The sequence below is a fragment of the Monodelphis domestica genome, chromosome 4 (genome assembly GCF_027887165.1).
Source record: "Monodelphis domestica isolate mMonDom1 chromosome 4, mMonDom1.pri, whole genome shotgun sequence".
NCBI lineage: Eukaryota > Metazoa > Chordata > Mammalia > Didelphimorphia > Didelphidae > Monodelphis > Monodelphis domestica.
In genome coordinates this window covers 88,442,068-88,468,253 of record NC_077230.1, presented here as the reverse complement: position 1 = coordinate 88,468,253, position 26,186 = coordinate 88,442,068, and the positions used below count along the sequence as shown (strand labels likewise).

Here is a 26,186-nt window from a genome sequence, read left to right as displayed (position 1 = left end):
CTCTAACTCATTTTTTAATAAGACTGTTACAGAAATTCAAAAAATTTTTTTCAAAAAAAAGAAAAGAAAACTAGTGAAATTCTAAGTTCAAGCTGGACCTTAATCTACATACTTTCTAATATTCTTTGAGAGGATCAAATGATTATAAATTTAGAGCTGGAAAAGATATGGAGCCCAAACTCCTCATTTTGTAGATGACCGAAGTATGGCCCCAAATGTGTAGGTGACTTGCCCAGGGTCACGCAGTAAGAATGTCTGAGGAAAGATTCAGACCCAGGATCTTTCTAGCTTGGAGTCTGGCATACTGTTCACTATACTTTTCTGTTTCAAAATAATCCCTTAGTGACTGAGGCATTTTTTAAAAATGCATAAAATAGAACATAGGAAACACAAGCATGTCAGGTTTGAAAAGAGCATGTTAAATTTATCATATTCTTCCACAGAAAAAGCAAACTGTATGTAATAGAGATTGATGGCTTCATATACAATCCTCTTTTCCTATTTTACTTTGTATATGGAAATATTTATCTTTTTTATTGTTGGTTAAGCCAACAATCAAATGAGATATTTGTAAAGTGCTTGGCACAATGCCAGGCCCCTAGGTAGCACTTAAAAATGCTTTGATCTCGTCCCTTAACTTCAAAAAAGGAGAAGAAAAAAGAAAAAATATCCCTGACCCAATCAAGTTCATTTTATTCTGGTTGTTCCTCACCGTACCACCTTGCTCTTGTTCTTGGTTTGAAGAAATCCCGGCTGAGACTTAGATGGGGGAATAGAAGAGGACACAGGGACGGTGGTCTATTGCCATTTTCCTGGGGCTTAGAAAAAAGGGTCATGAGAAGAACAATCAGGATTGGAAGTAGGGAGTGAGGACATGTTGGGATGGGAAGTTGGACACTGAGAGGAGAGAAAGAAGAAAGATAGGAAATAAATATTTATTTATTAAGCACTGACTGTGTGCTAGGCATCATGAGAAGTGCTTTATAAATAATATCTCAATTGATCCCACAACCTTGGAGGATAGTGACTATTAAGATCCCCATTTTACAGATGAGGCAAACAGAGAATAAATGATTGCCCACAGGAACAGAGCTAGTAAATGTCTGATGCTGAATTTGAACTCGGGTGTTCCTGACACTAGACCCAATGTTCTATCCATTGGACCACCAGATGCCTGGTCAGATGGACTTGCATCCAGGCACAGACTTGACCCCTTGAAACTCCTAGAATTAGGTCATCTTTAGTCCTCCTTTTCACAGGAGATGGGGAGATGGGGGTGGGATGACTCAAGGAAGACTAAACACTCCCCCATCCACTCTGGCAAGTGCTCTAAACATGCCTAAGCCTGTGGACCTCAGGATGTGCCTCACCTTTTTCCATAATGCACTTGTGGAAATTCAATCTTCAAGTGGATCCTAGTCCTAAAGCAGATTGAATGAGTTTCTCAGGGGAAGAAGGTTCTAATTGGGAGCTGAGTTTCTGACCAGGGGCTGATCAAATAAATCACAGCAATCACCAACCATTTGCTAGAGAAACAAAGGTACAGCAGCTACAAACTTCTTCTATTTAAGATAATAAAATATACTGTATCGATAGAGAATATAAGGGGCTCCCAGTGGGGTGTTAAGTGTACATACAAACAGCACAAATAAATACAGTTTCCAAACCTGATGTGGTTGCTACAGTAAACTTTAATTAAGCATTTAGGTAATAACTTGGCTTTCGTTTAGAACAGATGTTCTTAACCAAGGTTCTATGAACCTGTTTTTTTTTTTAAGTATTTTGGTAAATTTATTTCAATACAATTTATTTCCTTTGCAATCCTATATATTTTATTTCAAGCATTGAAAAGCATTATTCTGTAAAGGAGGTCCGTACGCCTTCACACAGACTGTCCGAGGGGTCCATGGCACCAAAAAAAAATGTTAAGAATTCCTGATTGAGAAGGATCCTGTTGGAATAATTTGAACAGTCTAGGTTGCTTTAAAAACCCATACAGAAGGGGGCAGTGAGGGGCTTAGTGGATTGAGAATCAGGTCTAGAGACAGGAGGTCCTGGGTTCAAATCTGGCCTTAGCTGTGTGACCCTGGGGAAGTCCTTGACCCCCATTGTCTAGCCCTTACCACTCTTCTGCCTTGGAACCAATATACAGTATTGATTCCAAGGTGGAAGGTGAGGGTTTAAAAAATCCACATAGGAAAGTAAATCCCATCTCTGATGCTTACTGGCTGTGAGATCTTGTACAAATTATTTCAACTCTCTAGGCTACTATTCCCTCCTCTCTAAAATGATGGGATTGACCTAGATGGCCTCCAAGGTTCCTTCCAACTCTAAATCTATGATCATTTGGTCCTTCCTTTTCTGTCAGTGGAGTCCCTTATGACAAACAGATACATTCCAGTTTGGTATAGTTGAAAAAACCCTGAATTTAGACCCAGTTATGAATCTCTGCTCTACTTACTGGCTCTTTGAACTTGAGAAAGTCATACTCCCTATTTGGGCCTTAGTTTCCTCATCTGACAATGTTTATTAAGAGCTTATTCCAAGGCAGCTAAAGGCTCAGTGGACTAACAATAAGGCCTAGAGATGGGAGATCCTGAGTTCAAATCTGGCTTTAGACACTTCTAAGCTATATGACTGTGGGCAAGTCACTTAACCCCATAACCTAACTCTTACAGCTCTTCTGCCTTGGCACCAATGCTCAGTATTGATTCTAAGATGTGTGGAAGAGAGAGAGATACTTAAGGAAATACAAGGACTGGATTTTGCAGTGTTTCCTCATGCAAGGAGGAGATAGAACTCTGGCTGCCAACAGGGGATGGGAATGGAATCTCCAGCTAAGAAAAGCAGGTGTGCAGTTGGGGAAACAGCCCTTTTCCTTCTAAACTGAGGAGGAAAGGAGCAAAACTCACTGAATTTATCTGGCTATAAATCCCTTGTTGAACTGAAGAGATCCAGACTAACCATCTGTCTTTATAGTTGTTGGATAGAGACTTTTTCCCTTTGGAAAGACAATAGCCTATCCATCAGAAGATTTCCTTCAAAAAATATATCTCTGTCTCAAGAAAATACATCATCTTGAATACACAAAGATCCTAAGGTCATCTGGGACTTAGTCCCTAGACTTGAGCTTCAACCCCTAAAGACACTCTAGGTGGAAAAATAGATTAGGGACTTCCTGTTTGCTTGTTCCTAACCTATTATACCAAACCCGTCCTCTAATAAATAGATCTTTTCACTTACTAAGGAACCAGACATCTTCTTCAATGTACTAAAGGGGATCATAGATATCAATCAGCAAAAGAAGAGAATAGTAACAGAGATTGAAGGGGATTTTCTCTTACCCTTCAGTTCTGGTCAGAGATCCAATTCCATTTTCTTTGAGACAGCTCTGCCTGAGAGGGAAGTGGTGTTCCTCTTTATCTGTTCCCTCCCTCTCAGTTACCTGTCAAAACTTGGTTCCTGATCCCCCGCTAGTACAGATGGGAGCTAAGGATTTTTTTAAAAGCCTATTCCAAGAAGCAGTCAAATAAAGATTTGACCTCATGGACTTGGGTGTACATTATATGAAGGTCCCCAAAAGGACTACTAAGTGTGCATACAAATGACACAAACACAAATCCAGCCTAAAATTAATTTATAATAATAAAACATTATTAAACTAGGCCTAGGTTCAAGTTCCTGCCCATTCTAGCAATATGACCCTGGGCTCTTGGTAAGACACTAAATCACATGAGGTATTGGCCTCGATTAGTGGAGGGAGTTTTCTCATCTAGAGTTCTCAATACCACAGTTCCAGTCCCTAACCCCATCTGTGCAAATCCCTGTAAAATGACTAGCTTGGTCTGGCTGATCTCTAAAGCTCCTTTCAGCTCTAAATCCTCTGCTCTTTGGTGACCTTCAAGCAGGGCTCCTGACTGGAATCAGCCTTTTCAAAAATAGTTATCTTTTGCCGTTAGGTGGCATGCCTCAGTAAACCTTTAACTGAGTATGCAAAAGCATCTGGAAGGGTTATATTTATTAAGCTGAGTAAGCAACATCCGGGAGGAGGTGGAGCAATGCATTATAAAGGAAGGAGAGGTGAGGACTTCAGAGCAATAAGTAAAATGCTGCCACATACTCATTCCAAAACATCACTCCCAAAAAAGTGTTCTAAATCTCTTATAATCAGAGAGATGCAGATCAAAACAACTCTGAGGTATCACCTCACAACTAGCAGAATGGCCAACATGACAGCAAAGGAAAGTAATGAATGCTGGAGGGGATGTGGCAAAGTGGGGACACTTAGTCATTGCTGGTGGGGTTGTGAATTGATCCAACCATTCTGGAGGGCAATTTGGAACTATGCCCAAAGGGCGATAAAAGACTGTCTGCCCTTTCATCCAGCCATAGCACTGCTGGGTCTGTACCCCAAAGAGATAATAAGGAAAAAGACTTGTACAAGAATATTCATAGCTGCGCTCTTTGTGGTGGCCAAAAACTGGAAAATGAGGGGATGCCCTTCAATTGGGGAATGTCTGAACAAATTGTGGTATATGTTGGTGATGGAATACTATTGGGCTCAAAGGAATATAAAGTGGAGGAATTCCATATGAACTGGAATGACCTCCAGGAATTAATGCAGAGTGAGAGGAGCAGAACCAAGAGAACATTGTACACAGAGACTGATACGCTGTGGTACAATTGAATGTAATGGACTTCTCCATTAGTGGCAAGGCAGTGATCCTGAACAACTAGGAGGAATCTATGGGAAAAACCACTATCCACATTCAGAGGAAACGCTGTGGGAGGAGAAACACAGAAGAAAATCAACTGCTTGATCACATGGGTTGATGTGACTATGACTGGGAAAGTAGACTCTAAAGGATCACCCTAGTGCAAATATCAATAATATGGAAATGGGTCTTGATCAATGACACATGTAAAAACCAATGGAATTGCATGTTGGCTATAGGAGGAGGTGGGGGAGGGGAGGGAAAGACCATGACTTGTAACCAAGGAAAAATATTCTAAACTGACTAATTAAATAAAATTTTCAGAAAACAAACAAACAAACATCACTCCCACCTGTTAAAGGGCTTCTGGCCAGAGGCTACCCAACCAGTTAGTGGCAGAACTGGGAAGTGCAGCAAGAGACAGAACTAGGCATTGGGTGCAAAAGATCTCCTAACCCAGAGAGCCAAGCAAGCTCAGGAACTAAGGGGAGTCAAGACATTTGGAATCTCCATAGGACTTAATGATCAGAGACATTTAGACATGCTGGAACTGTTGGAAAGATGACCAAGCTCAGCAAGACCTGTATCCCAAGGCAAGATCCTTCTCTTGCTTCTTCTAACATGAGAGGGGAAGGATCTGCTGAAATATGATAGTGCTGTGTGGCTGCAGCCATCCAAGTCTCATTATTTCTCTTCTTACTCCATTTCCCTCTCTCCTTCCCTACCTCAATCTCCCTCACACCCCTGGCAGCTTTTCCCAGCACCCCTGCAGACTCTCTCTAGGAAGATCGTCCAGTCCAGGACCAACAGCACTGTAGTTGGGGTCTTCACCATCATCCTGGTTTTCCTGTCTGCATTTGTCAACATGGTAGGTGGTCCCCACAGCCGCCATGGCCTTCTTCTGTCAGAGCTCTGCAAGCATGGGGAACAGAAGACTTCCTCCAGAGCAGCAAAAGGTCTTCCTCCTCCTTAGGATAGTCTTGCTTGGGGGCAGCTGGGTAGCTCAGTGGATTGAGAGTCAGGCCTAGAGACGGGAGGTCCTAGGTTCAAATCTGGCCTCAGATACTTCCCAGCTGTGTGACCTTGGGCAAGTCACTTGACCCCCATTGCCTAGCCCTTACCACTCTTCTGCCTTGGAACCAATAAACAGTATTGATTCCAAGACCGAAGGTAAGGGTTTAAAAAAAAAAAAAAGATGGTCCTGCTTATGCAGAACCACAGGGACTTTATCTATGCAGGAGTGAATTCTTAAGACCAAATAGCCTTGAATCTCTGTTTCTAGCCACTTAGTGCCCTACTCTCAGTTCTGAAAGCTAATTTTCAAATAATTAAGCTACAGGGAGGCAGCTGGGTGGCTCAGTGGATTAAGAGCCAGGCCCAGAGATAGGAGATCCTGAGTTCAAATCTGACCTCAGATACTTCCTAGCTGGGTGACCCTGGGCAAGTCCCTTCACCCCCATTGCCTAGCCCTTACTACTCTTCTGCCTTAGAACCAATACAAAGTATTGATCCTAAGACAGAAGGTAAGAATTTAAAAAAATTAAGCTATAATTTCAATGATCTGAATATAAGTCCATTCTTTTCTTCTCAAACTTAGCTTTTCTAAAACCTGTTAGAACAATTAAAATGACCAAAATAAAGAAATCTCTAATAATAAAAGTTAATAAGACATTTATTTCAATGGGAAAATATGAATAATATTTCTATTTAGCATTATATAATTATATGTAATAAATAAATATAAATATAAAAAAAAAACTTTCACTAATATTTTTAATATAACAATTTGGGGCCAGTTGGGTGACTTGGTGGATTGAGAGCCAGGCCTAGAGACAGGAGGTCCTGGGTTCAAATCTAATCTCAGACACTTCCCAGCTGTATGACCCTGGGCAAGTCACTTAACCCTAATTGCCTAGCTCTTACCACTCTTTTGCCTTGGAACCAATACACAGTATTGATTTTAAGATGAAAGATAAGGGTTTCTTAAAGTAAAATATAACAATCTGTACAATTATTTTTCAGCATATGCCTACATTTTTCCTTTAAAAGAGACCTTTTTTGTGAGGGATGTTTATTCAAATCAATGTGGAATTTTCAGTTGAGCTTTGGAGGATTTTGGACACATCGTTACACAGGCTATAAATGGCTCAGCACCAATTTCTCCCTCTTCTATGCACATTTTTCCCCTCTCCCCACCCCATTAGAATGGAAGCACCTTGAGAGTAGAGATTGTTTTTCTTTGTATCCCTGGCACCTAGCTTAGTGTCTGGATACTTGCTGGGTTGATGTCACGCATGGCTGTGGCCATATGCTCAGCACAGCTCTTATAATTTCAGCCCTTCCCACTATGATCTGATGTATGGACAATCAGATGAATGGGCCTCTTCTCCCAGCCACCCCGAGGAGGGAACCCAAAGATCGAGGGAGTCAGAGAAAACTCAGAGGTCCAGGGGAAGTTGTCTTCCCATTGCAGCTTCTGGGAGTAAGCCTGCTTACCTCTAGAACCCCAGGCTAAGGGACTCTTCTGTCATCTCTGTTTCCTTCTCTCCATCCAGTTCATGTGCAACCCTGTGGATCTGTTCAGCTGCCTGGCGGACGAGCACAACATCACCGTGAGCAATGTCAATGCCTGCCATGTGGGCGAGTCAGCTTTCAACTACAGCCTGGGCAGTGAGCAGGGCTTCTGTGGCAACCCCCTGCCCAACTGCAACTTTCCAGAGGTACCCTGGAGAATCAGTGGGGGAAGGAGCAAGGGAGCAGAAATCCAAAGTCAGGGAAGAGTCAGGACTAAGCAGAGGGACCTGAAGGCTGAGGGGACCTGTGGGGAGGGGACCAAAAGACATGGTTGCTGTGCTTCCCCATCCCATCCTCACCTTCTGTAATCTCGGAAAATATAGTAAAACAACAACAAGAAGAAAATCAGGTTTTATACTAGCTATTGTTGTTTTTAACACCAATAAGAATCAAAGTTTATAGTGTAGAGAGAAATACTGTGGCTTTAGAGGCAGAAGGACCTAGTAAGGTGTCAGACCTTGGTTCAAATCTTGTCTCTGACACATGCCAGCTTTGTGACCCTAAACAAGTCATTTACCCTCTCAGGAGCCCAGGCACCTAAGTTTCAGAGCAGATTCCCATCTCTATTGGTAAAGGGAGTTTCCTCATACCAAAGAAATCACAGGTCTGATCCCAAAAATTTTTTTCAGAAGACTTTCTTCAAAACACCCTGTGAAGAAGGTTAGAAGATCTTATTACAGATGAGGACAATGAAGATGGAAATTAAATTCTCTTGTCCCCAAAGTCACCGAGCTGTTGCCCCAGAGCCAGAATTCCAGTCCAAGTTTCCTCAGTCTAGGCCACTGGCTCTCATAGGCAGATTTGGCCCTCAAAGGGAGATCGGTGGCAGAGTAACCCAGGGTATTTGGTTTCTGCACTGATGGGGTGACACAGCCCAAGAATGAAGGGCCAGACATTGAAAGGGAAATAATCTCAGGCAGAATTGAAGTAGTTATTCATTTAGGAAGATAAGGTGGGAGCCTCCCTCTCTAGTCCTCATCCTGCCTGAATGATCACTGCCTCCTTCATTCAGGCACTACCCTGGGAGACAAATGGTAATTCTCCCCATGCCCCAGGCAGCTTTTCGACTAAATATTGAAGGGGGCAGCTAAGTGGCTCAGTGGATAGAGAGCCAGGCCTGGAAACTGGGAGGTCATGGATTCAAATCTGACCTCAGACACTTTCTTTCCTAGCTATTGACCCTGGGCAAGTTACTTAATCCCCATTGCCTAACCCATACCTCTTCTCTGCCTTGTAACCAATACACTGTATGGATTTAATATGGAAGGTCAGGGTTTAAAATGAAAATGATTATATACTGCAGCAGAGAAGCTGCTCATCTTCATTGATAGAGAGATTTTCCTCACCAGGAGTTCCCAATGCTAATAAAACCAAAGAGTTGGAATGGGTTTGCTTTTTAAAGTCAATCTTAGGAAGAAGCAGGATGTATCTAAAGTCACAGAGCATATGAGGCTTAAAGCTTAGACTAGAACCCAGATCTCCTGGTGCTCAAACTGTATTCTATTTTCTGAGATGCTTCTTCTCTTGGATCTTTGAGACGAAGTTCCTTTCTTTCCACCTACCTCTCTCCTTCAGGGTCACAAACCATCAGACAACAATGGGAAGGCAGGCTCCCTGCTTGATTCTTCCCCATCCCCATATCCCCCCACCCCCACCATTTCTGAACTTCCTCCCACCCCCAGCTGCCTCTCCAGGCTGATGTTTATCTGTTTCTTCTCACATCTGGACTGAGAACTCTGGAAAGAGCCGACTGGTTTCCACTTCCTGACAGGTGTTTGCTGATGACTAGAGACTATTTTTAATTTTTCCTCCTCTTTCCCTCTCCTGGTCCCCCCCTCCTGCAGCCCCCTCACCCAGGGAATCTGTAAGCCTGATGATTGTTGCAACTGACGGAAACCTGGGATCCATCAGGACCTGCCTCACTGGCTCCTCATAAATGGGAGATCGATGGGGCCAAAAGCCTGTGTTCTCTTACCTCTGGCAGGCTGGATATGCCCTCCACACAGCAGGCTGAGCCCCAGATTTCATCATGATGACACAGTCGAGGGTCCTGACAGACTGTTCCCTTTACCTCCATCCTAAATGGAGCAAAACAAAGAGAAATTTGGCTCTATTGCCAACCTCAACAGTGGGTGGAAGATCCACTTGGTCAGCTCATTATCTAAGAAACTCCTTGAGCCCTCATAGTGGAACCAAAAACATCCCCCTCTATCTGGTTGGAAACGAAATAGCTTGTATTTATACAGCACTTTAAGGTTTGCAAAGTACTTTTCATATGTAAAGTCTTATTTGGACCTCGCAACAACCCTGTGAAGTAGGTATTAATATTATCCCCATTTTATGGATGAGAACACTAAGGCTGAAATAGATTAAATGACATATCCACCATGGCATAACTAGTAAGTGTCTGAGGAAGGATGTGAATTCAAGTCTTCCTGACTTCAGGTCAAGAACTATCCATCACACAAAGGGGGTGCTATAGAAACCAAGCCAAATCAGGAGTAAAAGGTCCAGGACCTCAGTAACTAACTCAGGGGTCACTACCATACATCTCAAATGGATAAAGGAGGCATGGGCCCTTGGGCTGAATCCTACAGAGCATCTTCCCCTTTCTGCTCCACTGATCACCAGCTCCTCTTCTTATCACTCACTAAGGGCTTTGTTAGAGGAGCAAGGAGGCTCAGTTATTCAGCTCCCCCCGAAATATGACATTTCTACATAAAGATAGGAAGATTGAATAGGAGAGGTAAGGAGAGAGAGAGAGCTCACCCTCTAAGCCACTGCCACCATCTGCTCCCTCTACCCTGAGCCATTCTCTTAGCCTCAGTTTGGTGCAGGAAGATGGTGGCCTGGACCTTGGGAATCATGAGCCAGCTGAGACCGTCCTAGCACTAACTCTGGAATAACAAAAGGTTTGCATGTTTCTTCCCCCAAAAGGGGCCCCATCCCTCCCCTCTCTTTCTTCCTCACTGCTCTGATGCCCCCTGCCCCATCAGGCTTTGGAGTGAGCCAGTTTGGAGAGACAGCACTCTCTTGACCAGAGCACAGTTAGAGCAGGGGGTAGGAGAGAAATCTGTGCTTCCCTGGGCCTCCTTAGCCACACCTGATGCTTCCCCTTTGTCTCCTCCCACCCCCCCCCCCTTTTCTCCCCAGTACTTTACCTACAGTGTCCTGCTCAGCCTGCTTGCCTGCTCCGTGTTCCTGCAGATCAGCTGCATCGGGAAGCTGGCGCTGATGCTGGCCATTGAGGTCATCTATGTACTTATGGTGGAGGTGCCAGGGGTCACACTCTTTGACAACGCTGACTTGCTGGTCACAGCCAATGTCATGTAAGTGGCCAGTTGTCATTGGTCTCAGCACCTCCATGCTCTCTGGATTCGTACCCTGCATTCCCCTCCCTCCATGGACAGGGCCAGAAGGTTACTACAGGTATCCCTTCCCCATCATGACGGTTTCCATTCCCCCATCACGGTTTCAATATATCGTGGGTTGGCAGAAGAAATGAAGTGGGAATTTTTAGGGAGTTTTGCAGAAGCAGCAGATGACACATAAAGACCAGGAGACAACAAAGAATAGGTTTAGAAACTCAGAACTGCATAAATATAGTATAATATAGTTCAACAGCAACATTTTATCTTTTAATACCATAAATATACACACTTTCTTTTTTAAAGTTAAAATAGGTAAAAAAATGAAAGCTTTAAAAAAGAATGTGAAAACCGACAGATGATACACAAAATATAGGGGTAATTTTTAAAGTTTAATAACTCATAAATGCATATAAGGTACTGTGAATATCCTATAAACGAAACACTTCAGACTTCTTCTCTGGTATGACCACAGCCACTGGGCAAGTATCAGGCAGTATTTGTCTCTAGTGTAGCTTGGAAAATGTGGCTGTGTCTAGCAATATTATGGCTGGGTCTGTTTCCCAAGGAGATCGGAAAAAGGAAAAGAACCTGCGATGCCCAATATTTATTGCAGCCCTCCCTCTCCTTGTGGTGGCAAAGAACCGGAAATCAAGGAGATGTCCATCATTGGGGGAATGACTAAACAAATTGTGGCATACGGTGGGGATGGAATAGTACTGCATCATAAAAATCAATGAGCAGATGAATTTTTAAAAAATTTGGAAAGAATTGCATGAGATAATAAAGAGTGGCATAAGTCAGAAACAAGGGAGCATACACAGCTACAGATTTCATATTTGAAGAATAACCTCCAGAAAATGAACTGAGAAGTGGAAACACCAAAGATATATGTATTTTGCCAGATGGTGCTTTCTATGGCATGGGGAGGGGAAGGAGGTGCTGAATAAAAAAATTATTATTAAAAAAAGAAAAAGAAAGAAAATGTGGGTGTTGCACATAGTTGACAAGGATATCTTCTGAGCTTTCCAGTGTGGCCCTGCGATGAGGGGGACAAAATAGTGGGCATATTGTGAATAGAAGGACATGCTAGAGAATAAGATCCAGCCCTCAGAAATGCTGCATCACTGACTCAGGCTTTCTCTGGCTTCTCATTCCAGTGATTTCTCCAACAACAATGGAACGACGCAGTGGTGAGTCAATACTTATTATTCATTTACATGGAGAGGGCATCCAGAATAAGTAGGACGCTACAAAGGAGAGAGGAGACATTATCACAGAGAATCTCTAGAGGAGACCTGGGAGATCAGCATGGAACAGCATCTCTGGAGAAGACCTGGGTTTGAATTCCACCTCTGATGATGACTGGCTACCTATGTTCTCTTTGATAAGTCACTTAACTTATCTGGGCCAGTTTTCAATCTCTAAAATGAAGGAATGGACTCAGGTCCCTTTAGGATCCCCTCCAGCTCCAGGCCTAGGATCTTAAAGGTATTTTCCCAAGGTCAGATAGCAGGTTAATCAAACAGCTGGTGCTCTCTATGAAGCCACAGTGCCTCATTTCAGATTCCAGGAAACTCAGAGGATGAGCCATCAGTAAGATACATGTAGACTGGTATGAGTTAACAAGGGTGAGCTTGGAAGGATGCAGCTGGGCAGATGGCTCAGAAAGTGATTTATCCAAGTAGTAGAGGTTCTGAAACCCAGTTTTATAAATGTCCACCAAGGAACCTTTTGCAAGAATTTAAATTATTTTAAAATTTTAATTACCATTATTTCTACATTATCTTATATTATATATAATATACATAATTATATCTTATATTATATATATATATATATATAATTATACATTATCTTAAAGGGCAATGAGATCTTGGATCATCAAAATCCACCAACATTCCAGAAAGCTACTTAAGGGCTCATGGACGAGTGATTTAAATGTCCTGAGCTTGTTTGCTCACCAGGAAAATGAGGGGGAGGGGGTGAACTAGATGGCCTATGAAGCTCCTTCCAGTATTATTTAGATACTTGGATACTATGAAATAAAGCTGAATTGAGAAGATGCTGTCACTGCCCTGAGGAAGCTTCCAATGTAATAGAGAACACAGTACTGTGGTAGGGAGGAGAGGGAGAAGGAGAGAAAGAGAGGAGAGAAGGGGAAGAGAGAAGAGAGAAGAGAGAGGGGGAGAAAAAGAGGAGGAGAGAGAGAAAAAGAGAGAGATAGAGAAGGAGGGGTGGGAAGGGGAGAGAAAGAAATGAGGGAGACATAGGCCGAGAGGGGGGGGGGTAGAGGGGGAGAGAGAGAGAGAGACAGAGAGAGAGACAGACAGACAGAGAGAGAGAGAGAGAGAGAGAGAGAGAGAGAGAGAGAGAGGGAGGGAGGGAGACAGACAGAGAGACAGAGACAGAGAGGGGGGAGAGGGAGAGAGAGAGAGAGAGAGAGAGAGAGAGAGAGAGAGAGAGAGAGAGAGAGAGAGAGACAGAGACAGAGACAGAGAGAGAGAGAGAGAGAGAGGGAGGGAGGGAGGGAGGAGAGGGGGAGGGAGGGAGGGAGACAGACAGACAGAGAGACAGAGACAGAGAGGGAGGAGAGGGAGAGACAGACAGACAGAGAGACAGAGACAGAGAGGGGGGGAGAGGGAGAGAGAGAGAGAGAGAGAGAGAGAGAGAGAGAGGGAGGGAGGGAGGAGAGGGGGAGGGAGGGAGGGAGACAGACAGACAGAGAGACAGAGACAGAGAGGGGGGAGAGGGAGAGACAGACAGACAGAGAGACAGAGACAGAGAGGGGGGAGAGGGAGAGAGAGAGAGAGAGAGAGAGAGGGAGGGAGGAGAGGGGGAGGGAGGGAGGGAGACAGACAGACAGAGAGACAGAGACAGAGAGGGGGGAGAGGGAGAGACAGACAGACAGAGAGACAGAGACAGAGAGGGGAGAGAGAGAGAGAGAGAGAGAGAGAGAGAGAGAGAGAGAGAGAGAGAGAGAGAGAGAGAGGGAGGGAGGGAGGAGAGGGGGAGGGAGGGAGGGAGACAGACAGACAGAGAGACAGAGACAGAGAGGGGGAGAGGGAGAGACAGACAGACAGAGAGACAGAGACAGAGAGGGGGGAGAGGGAGAGACAGACAGAGAGAGAGGGAGGGAGGGAGGGAGGGAGAGGGGGAGAGAGGGAGAGACAGACAGACAGAGACAGAGACAGAGAGGGGGGAGAGGGAGAGAGAGACAGAGAGAGAGAGAGGAAAAGAGGGGAAGAGAAAGGAGAAGAGGGAGGGAGAGGCGACAAAGAGTTATTTGAAGTCTGGTGGTTTGGTGGACGCTATCTTATGGAAGGGGAAGAGCAGAGTGCATTGGCAGAGGGCATGGGATGGAGAAAGCCAGCCTCCACTCCAGAGCGAGTTCCAGGCTCGTGTCTCTTTCTGCCTACAGCCCTGAGCATGTGACGAAGGTGGCCCTGAAGATCATGACGCCCATCATCATCTCCGTCTTTGTGCTGGCTTTGTACCTTCATGCCCAGCAGGTGGAGTCCACGGCCCGGCTAGACTTCCTCTGGAAACTGCAGGTAGGTGGGGCTCCTCCCGGTTTCTGGCACTCTGGGGAAGGAGGAAGACATGACTGGGGAAATAGGGGTTATGTAACGGTATCCAGCCTGTATCTAACTCAGGAGCTGTGCCGTCGGGGCACAAAGCCTGGGTCCTTTGCTCCCTAGATAATTCGGTTAGGTGCAGGGCAGAGGCTGCTGGGTAAACCGTTTCCTACCCTCATCTTCCTTTCTGCAAACTGGGTCCTGGCAGGGCCTGTCCCCGATTTTCCGGGAATGAAGAGGATTATGGGAAGGCTCCGTACCACACTGCCAGAACTCGGTGGGAGCTCACCCATCATCATGGCTCTACATAAACATTCCCGAGAGTCCACCCTGACCTGCATCTCCTGGGAGAGGAGAAGAAGGAAGGAGAGGTCAGGGAAGACTTCATGGAAGAGGGACGATGTGAGCCAAAGCAAAGGATGGATAACCGTATTTATGCAATAAAAGGTGGAGAGGCGTGAACAAAAGCACGCACGTCTGAGAGGTCAAGGAACCTAGTTGAGACTGGATGTAGGACAGATTACAGAACAGTGGAAAGCCTTGAACGCCAGGCTGAGGCATTTTATCAGATAGGCGGAGGGAAGCCACAGGAAGTCTCTAAACAATGAGATGGCATGTTCAATATTATACATACAAATATGAATCTGGGAAGCAGCAAGGTGGCTCAATGGTTTGAGAGCTGGGCCTAGAGATGAGAAGTTCTGGGTTCAAACTGGCCTTACTTCCTAGTTGTGTGACCCTGGACAAGTCACTTGGCCCCCATTGTCCAGCCCTTACTGCTCTTCTGCCTTAGAACCAATACATAGTATTGATTCTAAGATCAAAGGTAAGGGTTAAAAAAAAAGAGCATTGGGTATGTAATTGGGTCAAAGAGAAAGGATAGTGGAGGCAGGAACACCATTTAGGAGGCTGCTGTATTGAGTGCTGTGCGTGCATCCTGCCACTGATACAACTGACTTTGGACCTTTAACCCTCGGTTCCCCTATATAAAATGCTGGTGGATTCTGAAGTCCTTCCTAGCTCTGAATCGATGATAATAAGAGCCTGCATCCATTCTGAGCTGAGAATTCGTTCCTGACAATAACTTCCAGGGCCGGCGCCCCATCCGAGAGCCCCTCGGCCCATTCCTGGAGACCTTAAGAGGGCTCGCTCGGGCTCCTTCTCTTTCCCAGGCTGAACGATTCGGCAGGTCTCATCCTCAGACCCTTCCCCCATCTCTAAGGGCTGCGGTCGGCCCTCGTCCTCTGTCCTCCGAGCCTGGCCCTCTGGGGAGGGGCCGGCCCCCTCCTCTCAGGAGAGCCAAGTCTCACTGGAAGCCGCCCAAGCTGGGCCGCCTCCCCACTCAACACTTCCGAACATAGAGGGAGGAGCAGGAAGGAGGCGAGAGATGCTAAACAGACCTCCCCAGCCACCAGCCACTCCTCAGGCCTATTTATTCCCCCTCTTCACGGGAGAGTAAGCAAAGGGAGGAACCGTCTGTCAGGACTGAGCAAAACCAGCCCTGCACAGCTTTGCTCCCTGCAGCCACCCCGCATGCCCTGGGGCCAGCCGGCACCAGTGAGGGGCCTGACCAGGCCCTGGGGCCCAGCGGTATTCTTCCCCAGGTCTACAGTGCTGGTCTAGCCTTGGGAGCCTCTGCCTCCTTTGGAAGTGCCTGCGAGGAGCCACGCGTGGGCCTCTGTCCACTGGAGGCCTGCGTGGTCAGCGGCACCGGAGTGGCCACCCACACAGCCCCTCCTTCCCTCGCGCCTATTTTGTTACCGTGTTTAATACATGTAACATATCAGGAATACATGACACAACAGGATACATGAGACTTATTACAAATCTGTAAAGAAGCACAATCCATCTGCTTATCCAAGAGGAACAAATGCCCACATTAGCCAAGTCCCAAATCTGCGTCTCATTCTTGGTGTTTCCCTCCCTCCCAGGAAGGCAGGCCATACGATATGAGCCGTACCTCTATTGTAATACATTTCTCCATTCTCCCACTCTTGTCCGAGCCATGCCCAGGTCCTTGCCATGGGAGCCAGAGGACGTACTTCCTTACTCTTTCAAGCCCGCAACTCATTAGAGTTAGTTCGCTCAGCTGTGTTATCCCCCCTTCCTTCCCTTTCTACCCACCAACACATAAAGGCTCACAGGATTCACCGACCTGGAAGGAAAGGGACTTCAGGGGCCATCAAGTCTTATCTTATAAAGGGGGAAACTGAGGTGCCCAGGGAGATTAAAGTGATTTGTCTGGTCCAGGACAATTCTGAGGGCCTTAGGAGAAAGATGCTATCCACCTCCAGAGGAAGAACTGTGGGAGCGGAAACACAGAAGAAAAACAACTGCTTGATCACATGGGTCAATGGGGATAGGATTGGAGATGTAGACTCTAAAGGATCATCCTAGTGCAAATATCAATAATATGGAAATAGGTCTGGATCAATGATACATGTAAAACCCAGTGGAAGTGCTCATTGGCTACAAGGTGGGGGGAGAGGAGGGAGAGAACATGAATCATGTAACCATGGGGAAATAGTCTAAATTAACTAATTAAATAAAATCCCCTCCCCAAAATAAATAAAGTGATTTGTCCAAGGTCATAAATGGAGTAAAGCATTGGGTAGCAGTTGAACCTGGGTCTCCTGACTCCAGTCTTCCCCTTTTGTACATCCCACCACGCTGCCTCTCTCCTTGTTCGCCTCCCTCCTTGTTCATGTGCATTCCTTTCTCATCCCAATAACTTTGGTGAAAAGAGCAATATGGGATCAGCTTTAGGTGACACACGCAGGTGCTTAACCCAGCCTTGAGGGGAGTGGAGGGGGACAAAGAGGGGCAAAGCCCTCCCGGAGAAAAGGAGGTGTACATTTTGATGAGCAAGTATAAAGGGCTAAGCCTGGGCCAGTTTCCGTATTTCTTCAGTGTACTCAAACCCATCCTCAGAGCTGCCATCTTTTATGGCGGTTGTTTTCATCCCGTGCCCCGTTTTGATTTACCGGCATGGCATTTACCGGCTGGGTTACCGGCCAGCATAGGCTGGCGTCCACCAGTAAGGCTAATGGGCTCAGTCACTCTGAGCTAGCTGATTAACCTCTCCACATCCCTACATTGTACCACTAATGATATTTTCTCCTCCACCAAGGATGTTTCGGCTCTGCCCAGCCAAATGGGACCCTGAGAATCGTACACCAATGGCCAATGGGGCTCTTCAAGTTCTTGTCCCTCGTAATCCCATCAAGTGGCAAGGGGGCTGATTGATGCCACCCATCAGACCCCACTCCACACCGACTGGTTTGTTAGCCACTCTATTAGTCACAGTACTGTTCGGGAAATGGAGGATATTTCTGTAGAATTTGTTCTTTTGGGCCCATCTGGCAGAACTAAGAGCCAGGGTGGATGCTTCAGTAGAGGCATCCCACCAGTGAGAGCTATCTGAAACTGGCATCAGGCTCCCTCAGGAAGTTTCCTCTGCTAACGGTCTGAAGCAAAAGCTAAAGGACCATTTGTCAGGATGTTGTGAAGAGCAATTTCTGTTCCCGATATGGACTAGATGGGTTGGTATGTGAGGCCCCTTTCCCCTCCCTGATTCTGCAACTGTCATTGGAGCCCTGAGAGTACGACATTCTAGGAGAGCTTCCATTGTCTGGCACATGGAGGTATGGCAGCCAAAGTCACCTCCAAATCAGGGCAAGAGCAAATCAAAGGCAACTACTGTGCTGAATGTCAGGGAGGCCAAGAAAGACAAAAGACAGCCCCTGCTCTCAAGGAGCTCACAGCCCAGTGGGAGAGACAGCATAAAAATAGCACCCTATAAACAAGAGACATACAGGGTAAATGGCAGATCATCTCAGAGAGGGGCTACTAAAATTACCAAAGGAGGACCAAGAAAGGCTTCTCATAGAAGACAGGCCTTTAGCTGAGACTTGGAGAAAGATCAGGGAACTCAGCAGAGATGAAGAGGAAGATTATGAGGCATGGGAGATCACCCGTGAAAATGCCTGGACTCAGGAGCCTTCCTCGTGCAGGAAAGAACAAAGAGGTCAGTGTTACTGGACTGCAGAGTACATGGAGAAGAGAAAGGTGTAATAAGACTTGAGAGATAGGACAGGAGAGCTGATGAAGGGATTTAAAAGCCAATTAGGATGTTTTTCAACCCTTACTGTGTATTGGTTCCAAGGCAGAAAAGTGGTAAGGGCTAGGCAATGGGTTTCAAGTGACTTGCCCAGGGTCACACAGCTGGGAAGTGTCTGGGGCCAGATTTGAATTTAGGATCCCCCACTTTTAGGGGGGGACTCTCAATCCACTGAGCCACCCAGCTGCCCCATCCAATTAGGATTTTACATTTGATCCTGGCAGTGATAGGGAGTCACTGTTGTTTATTCAATGGAGAGGATAACATAGCCAAACTTACCTTTAAAATATTAATTTGGAGGATAGAATAGAGTGGGGAGAGACTTGAGGCAGAGAAACCAGCCAAACTTGTAATAGACCAGATGTAAGGTGATGAGAGACTTTTCCAAGATGATAAAAGAAGAAAAATGCCACAAAATGAGAAAAAATAGTGAGAGAGAGAGAGAGAGAGGGAGGGAGAGAGAGAGAGAGAGAGAAGAGAGAGAGAGAGAGAGAGAGAGAGAGAGAGAGAGAGAGAGAGAGAGAGAGAGAGAGAGAGAGAGAGAGAGAGAGAGAGAGAGTCAAGGAGGGCACCTAATTTATGAGCCTAGTTGACTGGGAAGATGGTAACACCAGAAAGTTAGAAAGAGAAGGTAGAGAGGGGAGCAGTGAGGAAGAAAATGAGTTCAATTTTGCATCAGTTGAGTTTAATTAAGATGTCTATGGAACAGGTATCCAATAGACAGATGGAAAGGTGAGACTGGAGATCAAGAGAGAGAGGTTAGGACGGGAGAGAGAGGTATTAGATACAAGAATCATTGGTAGATATATGATAGCGGAATCAATGGCAGGCTAATGAGCTCACCGACGAGAACAGCATAAAGGGAGAAGACAAAAAGGCCCAGAACAGAGCTCCTTGGAATACCCATGGTTGCCAGATTTGACTTGGATGAAGATCCAGAAGGAACAGTCCTACAAGTGGGAGAACTGAGACAAGTGTCAAAAGCCTGGAGAGAGCCTAGTATGGAGGAGAAGAAAGTGACCGACAGCGACAAAGAATGAAGAGAGGTCAAGAAGGATGAAGGTGGAGAAAATGCCATTGGGTTTGGCAGTTAAGAGATCACTGCAGTGCTAACTTCAGAGAGAGCCATTGCAATTGTATGATATGGTCAGAAGCCAGACTGAAGAGTTAAGGAGAAGGTGAGACGAAAGGAAGTTGAGGCATGAGCATTAGACAGCCTCCTCAAGGAGACCAGCTGAGAAAAGGAGTTGAAGCATAGAATGAGAGCTGGCAGGGATGGATGGATGGATGAAGTGAGGTTTTCTGAGGAAGGGAGAGATATGGGTGTGTTTATAAGCCATAAGGAAGCAGCCAGCACACATGGAGAGAATCAAGATAGGTGGGAGAGTGGGGATGATACAGGAGGCAATCTGATGGTAGAAATGGGGTGGGATGGAATAGAATCAAATCAGTGTGCACAGAGAGGTTTTGTCTTGGCCACCTCTTCAGGTGAGACAGGAGTGAAGGAGGAGATGGTGGTGGGAGACAGGTCAGTGATATGGCATGACGTGGGAGCTTTCGGGGAATGGACTCAGTTTTTTCAGTGAAATATGAAGCAAAGTTCTCAGCTGAGATTGGAGGGGGCAAAGGAGGTTTCAGGGAGGATGAAGGGGTTTGGAAATGCCATTGTGGTAAATGGATAGAGAATCCATTACGGTGTGGCAGATGGATTTCCTTGTCACAGTACGGCCCCACTAATTGTTACAGATTTGTAATGGACCCAGTTATTGTTTAAAGAAATTGAGTTGGAGACTAATAACTCTCTTTGCAAACAAGGATGCTGGGAATGTAGCAAGAGAAGAGATGGAGCCATGGACTGGCCAAAGGATTTGGTCAAGTCCCCCCCCCCGCACCCCCCTTCCTGTCCTTGAATCCCTCTCATATATAGAACTCTGAGTTGGCCCCAAGAAGATGAAGAGGAAGACAAGAGACATGACTCTTACCCTTGCTACATACCCAGGCTGATGGAAGGAATTTGTATTTTTTTCCACCATTGCTGCTACTCAATTAAATTGAACAAATATTTATTAAACATCTTCTATGTACTTAATATTGTACCAGGTACTGGGCAGGATAAACACACATACTGCTTCTGCCCTCATGTAGTTTATGTCATCTCCAGCAAGTCACTTAATATCCCTCAGCCTCAATTTCCTCATTTGTAAAATGAAGAAATCAGGCTAGATGGACTCTAAAGGTCCCAAGATCTATAGATATATCAATTAGAAAATCATGTAAACAGGCAGCTAGGTAGCTAAATGGATAGAATGACAGGCCTAAGGTCTGGAGGACCTAGATTCAAATCTGGCCTTAGATACTACCTAGCTGTGTGACCCTGGGCAAGTCATTTAATCCCCAATTGCCCAGCCCTTGCCCTTCTGGCTTAGTGTTACTACAAGGACAAAAAGCAAGGGTTTAAAAAGAAAGCCATATAGAGCCATATATTGTCAAATTATAGAATATACATGAAAGACATTGAATGCCAATAGAAGGAGTAGAGGCTGGAAAACTTTGGGAAAATTTACCTGGAGGAAATGGAAAGTAAGGTAACTGTTGAAGGCAAGGTAGGAAGGAGAGGGGTTATCCCTGGGCTCTGAGAATAGCATAAATGAAGATACAAAGGAAAGAAAGAATATGGCACTGGAGCAAGAGGAACAATGGGGAGGCCATTCCGGCTAGGATCTAGCGTGATAGGAACTAAGATTTTTTATATTGCATGGAGCTACTTTATGAAAGGTCTAGAATGGCAAGCAGAGAAATTCTGATTCTGTTCTCTAGGCAGTGTAGGGTTTTTTTTTAAGTTTATTTATTTAATTAGTTAATTTAGAATGTTTTTCCATGGTTACAAGACTCGTGTTCTTTCCCTCCCCTCCTCCCACTCTCTCCCGTAGCCAACGAGCAGTTCCACTGGGTTTTACATGTATCATTGATCAAGACCCATTTCCAGATTATTAGTATTTTAGGCAGTGTGGGTTTTGAGGAGGAAAGTAACCTAATAAAGCAGTCCTTTAGACAGAATGGCCCTGGCAGTGTTGTATAAGATGAATCAGGGGAAAAGAACTAGTAAGGAAACTATTCGAGTAACTTAGACATAAGTGATGAGGGACTGGAAGAGACTGGTAGCAATGGAAGAGGAGAGGAAAAGGCAAATCTGAGCAACAAAACAAATGAGCTGGATGGCTCAGGGGATAGAACCTCAGGCCCTGAGACAGGAGGTCCTGGATTCAAATTGAGTCTCAGACACTTCCCAGTTGGGTGACCCTGAGTAAGTCACTCAACTCCAATTGCCTAGTCCTTACTGCTCTTCTGCCTTGGAATCATACCTAGTATTGATTCTTAGACAGAAGATAAGGGTATAAAAATTAAAAACAAACAAACAAACATTGGATGAAGGAAGAAGAGAATAAACGCAAAGGCAGATCCCAAGAGTCATCCAGCTGGTAAGTGCCTGAGGCCAGAGTTGAACTGAGGAAGATGAATCTTCCTGCCTGCCACCTCGATGCCCCCACCTTTAAGAAGACATGCCAAATAATATGCAAATGATGCAAAATTCTGTCGTGTCACAATAAATAAATACTAGAGGATGAGAAACAGTGGCGTGATCAGAGGGAGGCCTGGGTCGAGGGATTTTTTAAAGGGGAGAGGAGCAAAGGCTGGTCACACGGAATGTGACAGTCCTTCCCACGGGGTGCCTGGTCACTCTGGTGGGGAAGCGCTGGTGGACAGGCCAGGTTGGGTTGACCCAAGATCACAGCTCAGGGCAACTGAGTTTTGAGACCTTTTTTTGACAATTTAATTAACCCAACATCTACTGAACTCTGCCAAGCACTATTAGATGCCATGAGGGATACAGAAATAAGCCAGTGCATCCCTTTCCCAGCAGAGCGCCCTCTCTCCCTCTTAAGCCTTATCCAATTGCTACCTTCTCTGAGTTTTGCCTGATCACCCTAGTGAGTAACTCACCCCCAGCTATTCTACTCCAAACTAAAAGGCTTTGTTTTGCAACCCTCTAATATGCTTCCCATGTGGTAGCAAATGAGATAGTATTTGTAAAGCACTTGGCACAATGCCTGGCCCATAGGAGGTGGCTTAATAAATGTGTGTTCCTTCCCCCCGATATTACATAGGCAGTTATCTTTATTGGTGCCTTCTCTAAACTCAGCATTACAGCCTCCTCCCCAGGTACTAGCACAGTGTTCCAGTCAATTTTGGTCATGCCCAACTCTTCCCGACCCCATTAAGGGTTTTCTTGGCAGAAATACTGGAATGCTTTGCCATTTCCTTCAGATGAGGAAACTGAGGCAAACAGGATTAAGTGACTTTCTAATTACCTGAGGCCAGATTTGAACTTAGGAAAATGAGTCTTCCTGACTCCAGGCCTGGTACTATCCATGCACCACCTAGCTGCCTGCACAGAGTGTAGGTACATCATGTTTATTGAATGAATGACAAATGGGTCCATTTTACCTACTTCATAATTTTATCTGCTACCATCCGACCTTAAATTCTTCAATTTCTCTTTACCTTTCCCCATTATAACTGGAAAGCTGGGTCTGTTTCTTCACCCCACCCCCTTCTATCAATTTTTTCCTTTCTTCCTTCCCTCCTTCTCTTCTACCTTCTTTTCCTCACTAGCTGTGTCCCTTTCCTCTCTCCTTTTCCTCTGCTCCTCCATGATTTTCTCTACTCTCCTTTTTCTTTTCTTATTCTTTTCTTCCTTCCCCTTTCCCCCACTCTCTCTCTCCACAGTCCCTCTCTTACCTGCTCCCTCTCCCTTCAGGCCACAGAGGAGAAAGAGGAGATGGAGGAGCTCCAAGCCTACAACAGGAGGCTGCTACACAACATCCTGCCCAAGGATGTGGCGGCCCACTTCCTGGCTCGGGAGCGGCGCAACGATGAGCTGTACTACCAGTCATGCGAATGTGTGGCTGTCATGTTCGCCTCCATTTCCAACTTCTCTGAGTTCTATGTGGAGCTGGAGGCCAACAACGAAGGAGTGGAGTGTCTCCGACTGCTCAATGAGATCATCGCTGACTTTGATGAGGTGCTGAGACTGCAAGAAACATGGCAGCATGGGCCCCTTGGGCTGGCAAGGACCTCAGGGATCATCTGTTCCAAATCCTGCATGGGACAGGATGGATTCATCCTAAACCCTCTATCAGTCAAAGGAGAATATATTAGATTTCAAGAGAGACAGGCCCCCTCTTTTCCCTATTAAGAGTAAGAGATGTTCTGACCTCTCTAAGCCACCAATTTTCTTGCAGAATGGCCAGTATCCATTTCAGGTCTTAGTTTTTGCTCCAGGAAAGAAGCAAGTATTAATTAAATTAACCAGATGAGGAGAGAATGTGGGGTGGGCCCTTTGAGGGGTGTAGAAAGAGAAATCCTCATTCTTCTCCCCACCCCCCAAAATACACATGGGAGCACCCAACGGAAACCTGGTCAGGCCAAGACATATACAACATTTCCATTCCAGATTCTTTGCCATAAGGATTTTGTCAGGCCAGCTAATGCCCAGGCACCAGTGATAGGACTTGGACAATGGGGAAAGAACATTGACTGTCTAAACGGAGTTCCTCCTGAGTGCTTTTGCTTTTGTCCCAACTGCTAAGAGAAAAGGCAGAGGAAGGAAGGCACTCCTCTCCTTTCCTGGAGAAGCAGTCCCCACGTAGCAAATCATGGACCACAGGGCGAAAAGCAAAAGCACAAGGAGTTACAGCTGGCTAAATGTGCCGTACCTGCACACAGACTGAGCTGGAATGGCCGGGCGCAAACAGAAGGAGCCGTAATGAGGATGGGGGAGGGAACCTTGATGGAGGAAAATTCGGGGCAGAGTTTAATTATGTGGAGCCTGTGGGAACCCGGGGAGGAGAAGCGAGGAAAAGCCTGGAGAAGAGAAGTCTTCAGGGGCCGTGTTAGCTGTGTTCAAAGATTTAAAAAGCTGTCACATAGAAGAATTACACTTGTTCTGCTTGGTCCCAGAGCGAAGTGTAGAAGGCTCAGCGCCATAGAAGGGAATGCTGCCCAAGGACAGAACTGCTCACAACTGGAGCGCCCAGCTTCAGGACAGAAGTGGGCTCCCTCTCACTAGAGGGTGAAGTGGCAGCTGGATGACCACTGCTGGTCATGCCAGAGAAGGCATTCTTGTGGATGGGTTCAGCTAAGAAGTCCCAATTTTTGTTCTTTGTTTGTTTTTCAACAATGACAAAAATGGTGTTGTGAACCCCCCCACCCCAGAAAGAATTATATATATATATGAAATACATTTGTAACATAAATGGGCTAAATTATTTACTGCTTGAGACAAAATTAAGGGGGCAGTTAGTAGTACAGGGGATGAAATCAGGAGCACCTGGGTTCAAATCTGCCCTCAGACTCTTCCTAGCTGTGTGACCCTGGGCAAGTCACTTAATTCTAAATTGCCTAACTCTTACTGTTCTGCCTTGGAACCAACACTCAGTATGGATTCCAAGATGGAAGGTTAAAAAAAGAAAGACTCAGTTAAGGAATGTTTAGCCCCAACCCCTGGCCCATGAGGGAGAGCACCCAAATGGGAACCCACAGGCTAGAAGACCCTGAAATTCTCACATCTATGTCATGCTTTATATGATTTACAAAGCCCCACAACCCCACAGGTGTCCTTAATCTCCATTTTGCAGATGGGGAAAGGAGGCTCAGGGCAGTAAAATGACTTACTTCAGTAAGGTCATGTAGGCAGCAAGTGGTGGCATAAGGCCCTGAGCTCAGGTCTTTCCACTCTGACCTTCTGCCAGTTAACTAGGAGTAGATGAGTTATGGGGGGCAGTGAGATGTCCTTGAGTAGAATGGAGCTCACCAGACCTTGAATGAGGGAAGAGTTATGGCGGTAGATAGGCTAAAGGACCTCAAGTTGGGATTCATTTTAAATCTGATGTGCTTGGAAGCCACTGGTGGCTTTTGGGCAAGGAAGAGCCATAGAATACTTTGAGCAGATCCTTCTTGGAGTATTCAGGGGCTATAGACATTCTTACCGGGTGCCCTGCCCTCTGTTAGGCCCTGAGGGAAAAGTAGAGGTGCTTGGATCTTGCTAGTGAGATAAAGTCCCAAGTCCTTGCCATCGCCCCTTTAGTTTCCATTTTCTCTGTCCTATCATTTGTACTATCCCTGGGTGCCAGGAACCACTCAAGCTCTCCTCTCTCGTTACCTAGATCATCAGTGAAGACCAGTTTCGACAGCTGGAGAAGATCAAAACCATTGGCAGCACTTATATGGCGGCCTCTGGCCTCAATGATTCCACTTATGACAAAGCAGGGAAGACGCACATCAAAGCCCTGGCTGACTTTGCCATGAAGCTAATGGACCAAATGAAATACATCAATGAGCACTCCTTCAACAACTTCCAGATGAAGATAGGTAAGGAAGGGAACAGAGCAGCCTGGTGGACTAAGACCTGGGGACGGGGGTGCGGAACTATGGAGCTGTCACCTCCTAGCTGGCCCCTCTCTTTCTGCCTGACTTTAAGTTCTATATCATTCCCTCCCCATTATCTTGGGGCCATTAGAGAACCATCTAGCCAGCCAATCAGTAAGTCTAAAGCGGGGTCCTAAAGTTTTGGGGTTCTTTTGCCACTTTAGGGTTTGAGGGAGAAGACACAGCCTTTGCCCTTGGAGAACCCTCTTTTTGATGGGGATGATACAACATATTCACAAGCAGTCAACAGAGACCTTGATGATAGGATCTGAGCAGTTTTTTTTGAAGGGAAGAGGGAAGAAGCCAGTGAGGAAGACACTTAATGATTGAGAAAGACCCCCCC

General features: G+C 45.7%; 1 protein-coding gene across 2 annotated transcripts in view; it reads left to right on the top strand.

Annotated features, from left to right (window-relative positions):
• ADCY5 (adenylate cyclase 5) overlaps nt 1-26,186 on the top strand; it is a 263,134-nt gene that overhangs the window by 232,202 nt on the left and 4,746 nt on the right. Inside the window, exons 13-19 of one of the 2 annotated variants that reach the window (XM_056793544.1) lie at nt 5,467-5,583; nt 7,271-7,435; nt 10,443-10,618; nt 11,818-11,850; nt 14,079-14,211; nt 23,175-23,438; nt 25,582-25,786. In XM_056793544.1, coding sequence (XP_056649522.1) covers nt 5,467-5,583; nt 7,271-7,435; nt 10,443-10,618; nt 11,818-11,850; nt 14,079-14,211; nt 23,175-23,438; nt 25,582-25,786 — 1,093 coding nt within the window. The remainder of the gene's footprint in view (nt 1-5,466; nt 5,584-7,270; nt 7,436-10,442; nt 10,619-11,817; nt 11,851-14,078; nt 14,212-23,174; nt 23,439-25,581; nt 25,787-26,186) is intronic. The other variant, XM_056793545.1, reaches the window with a different exon arrangement.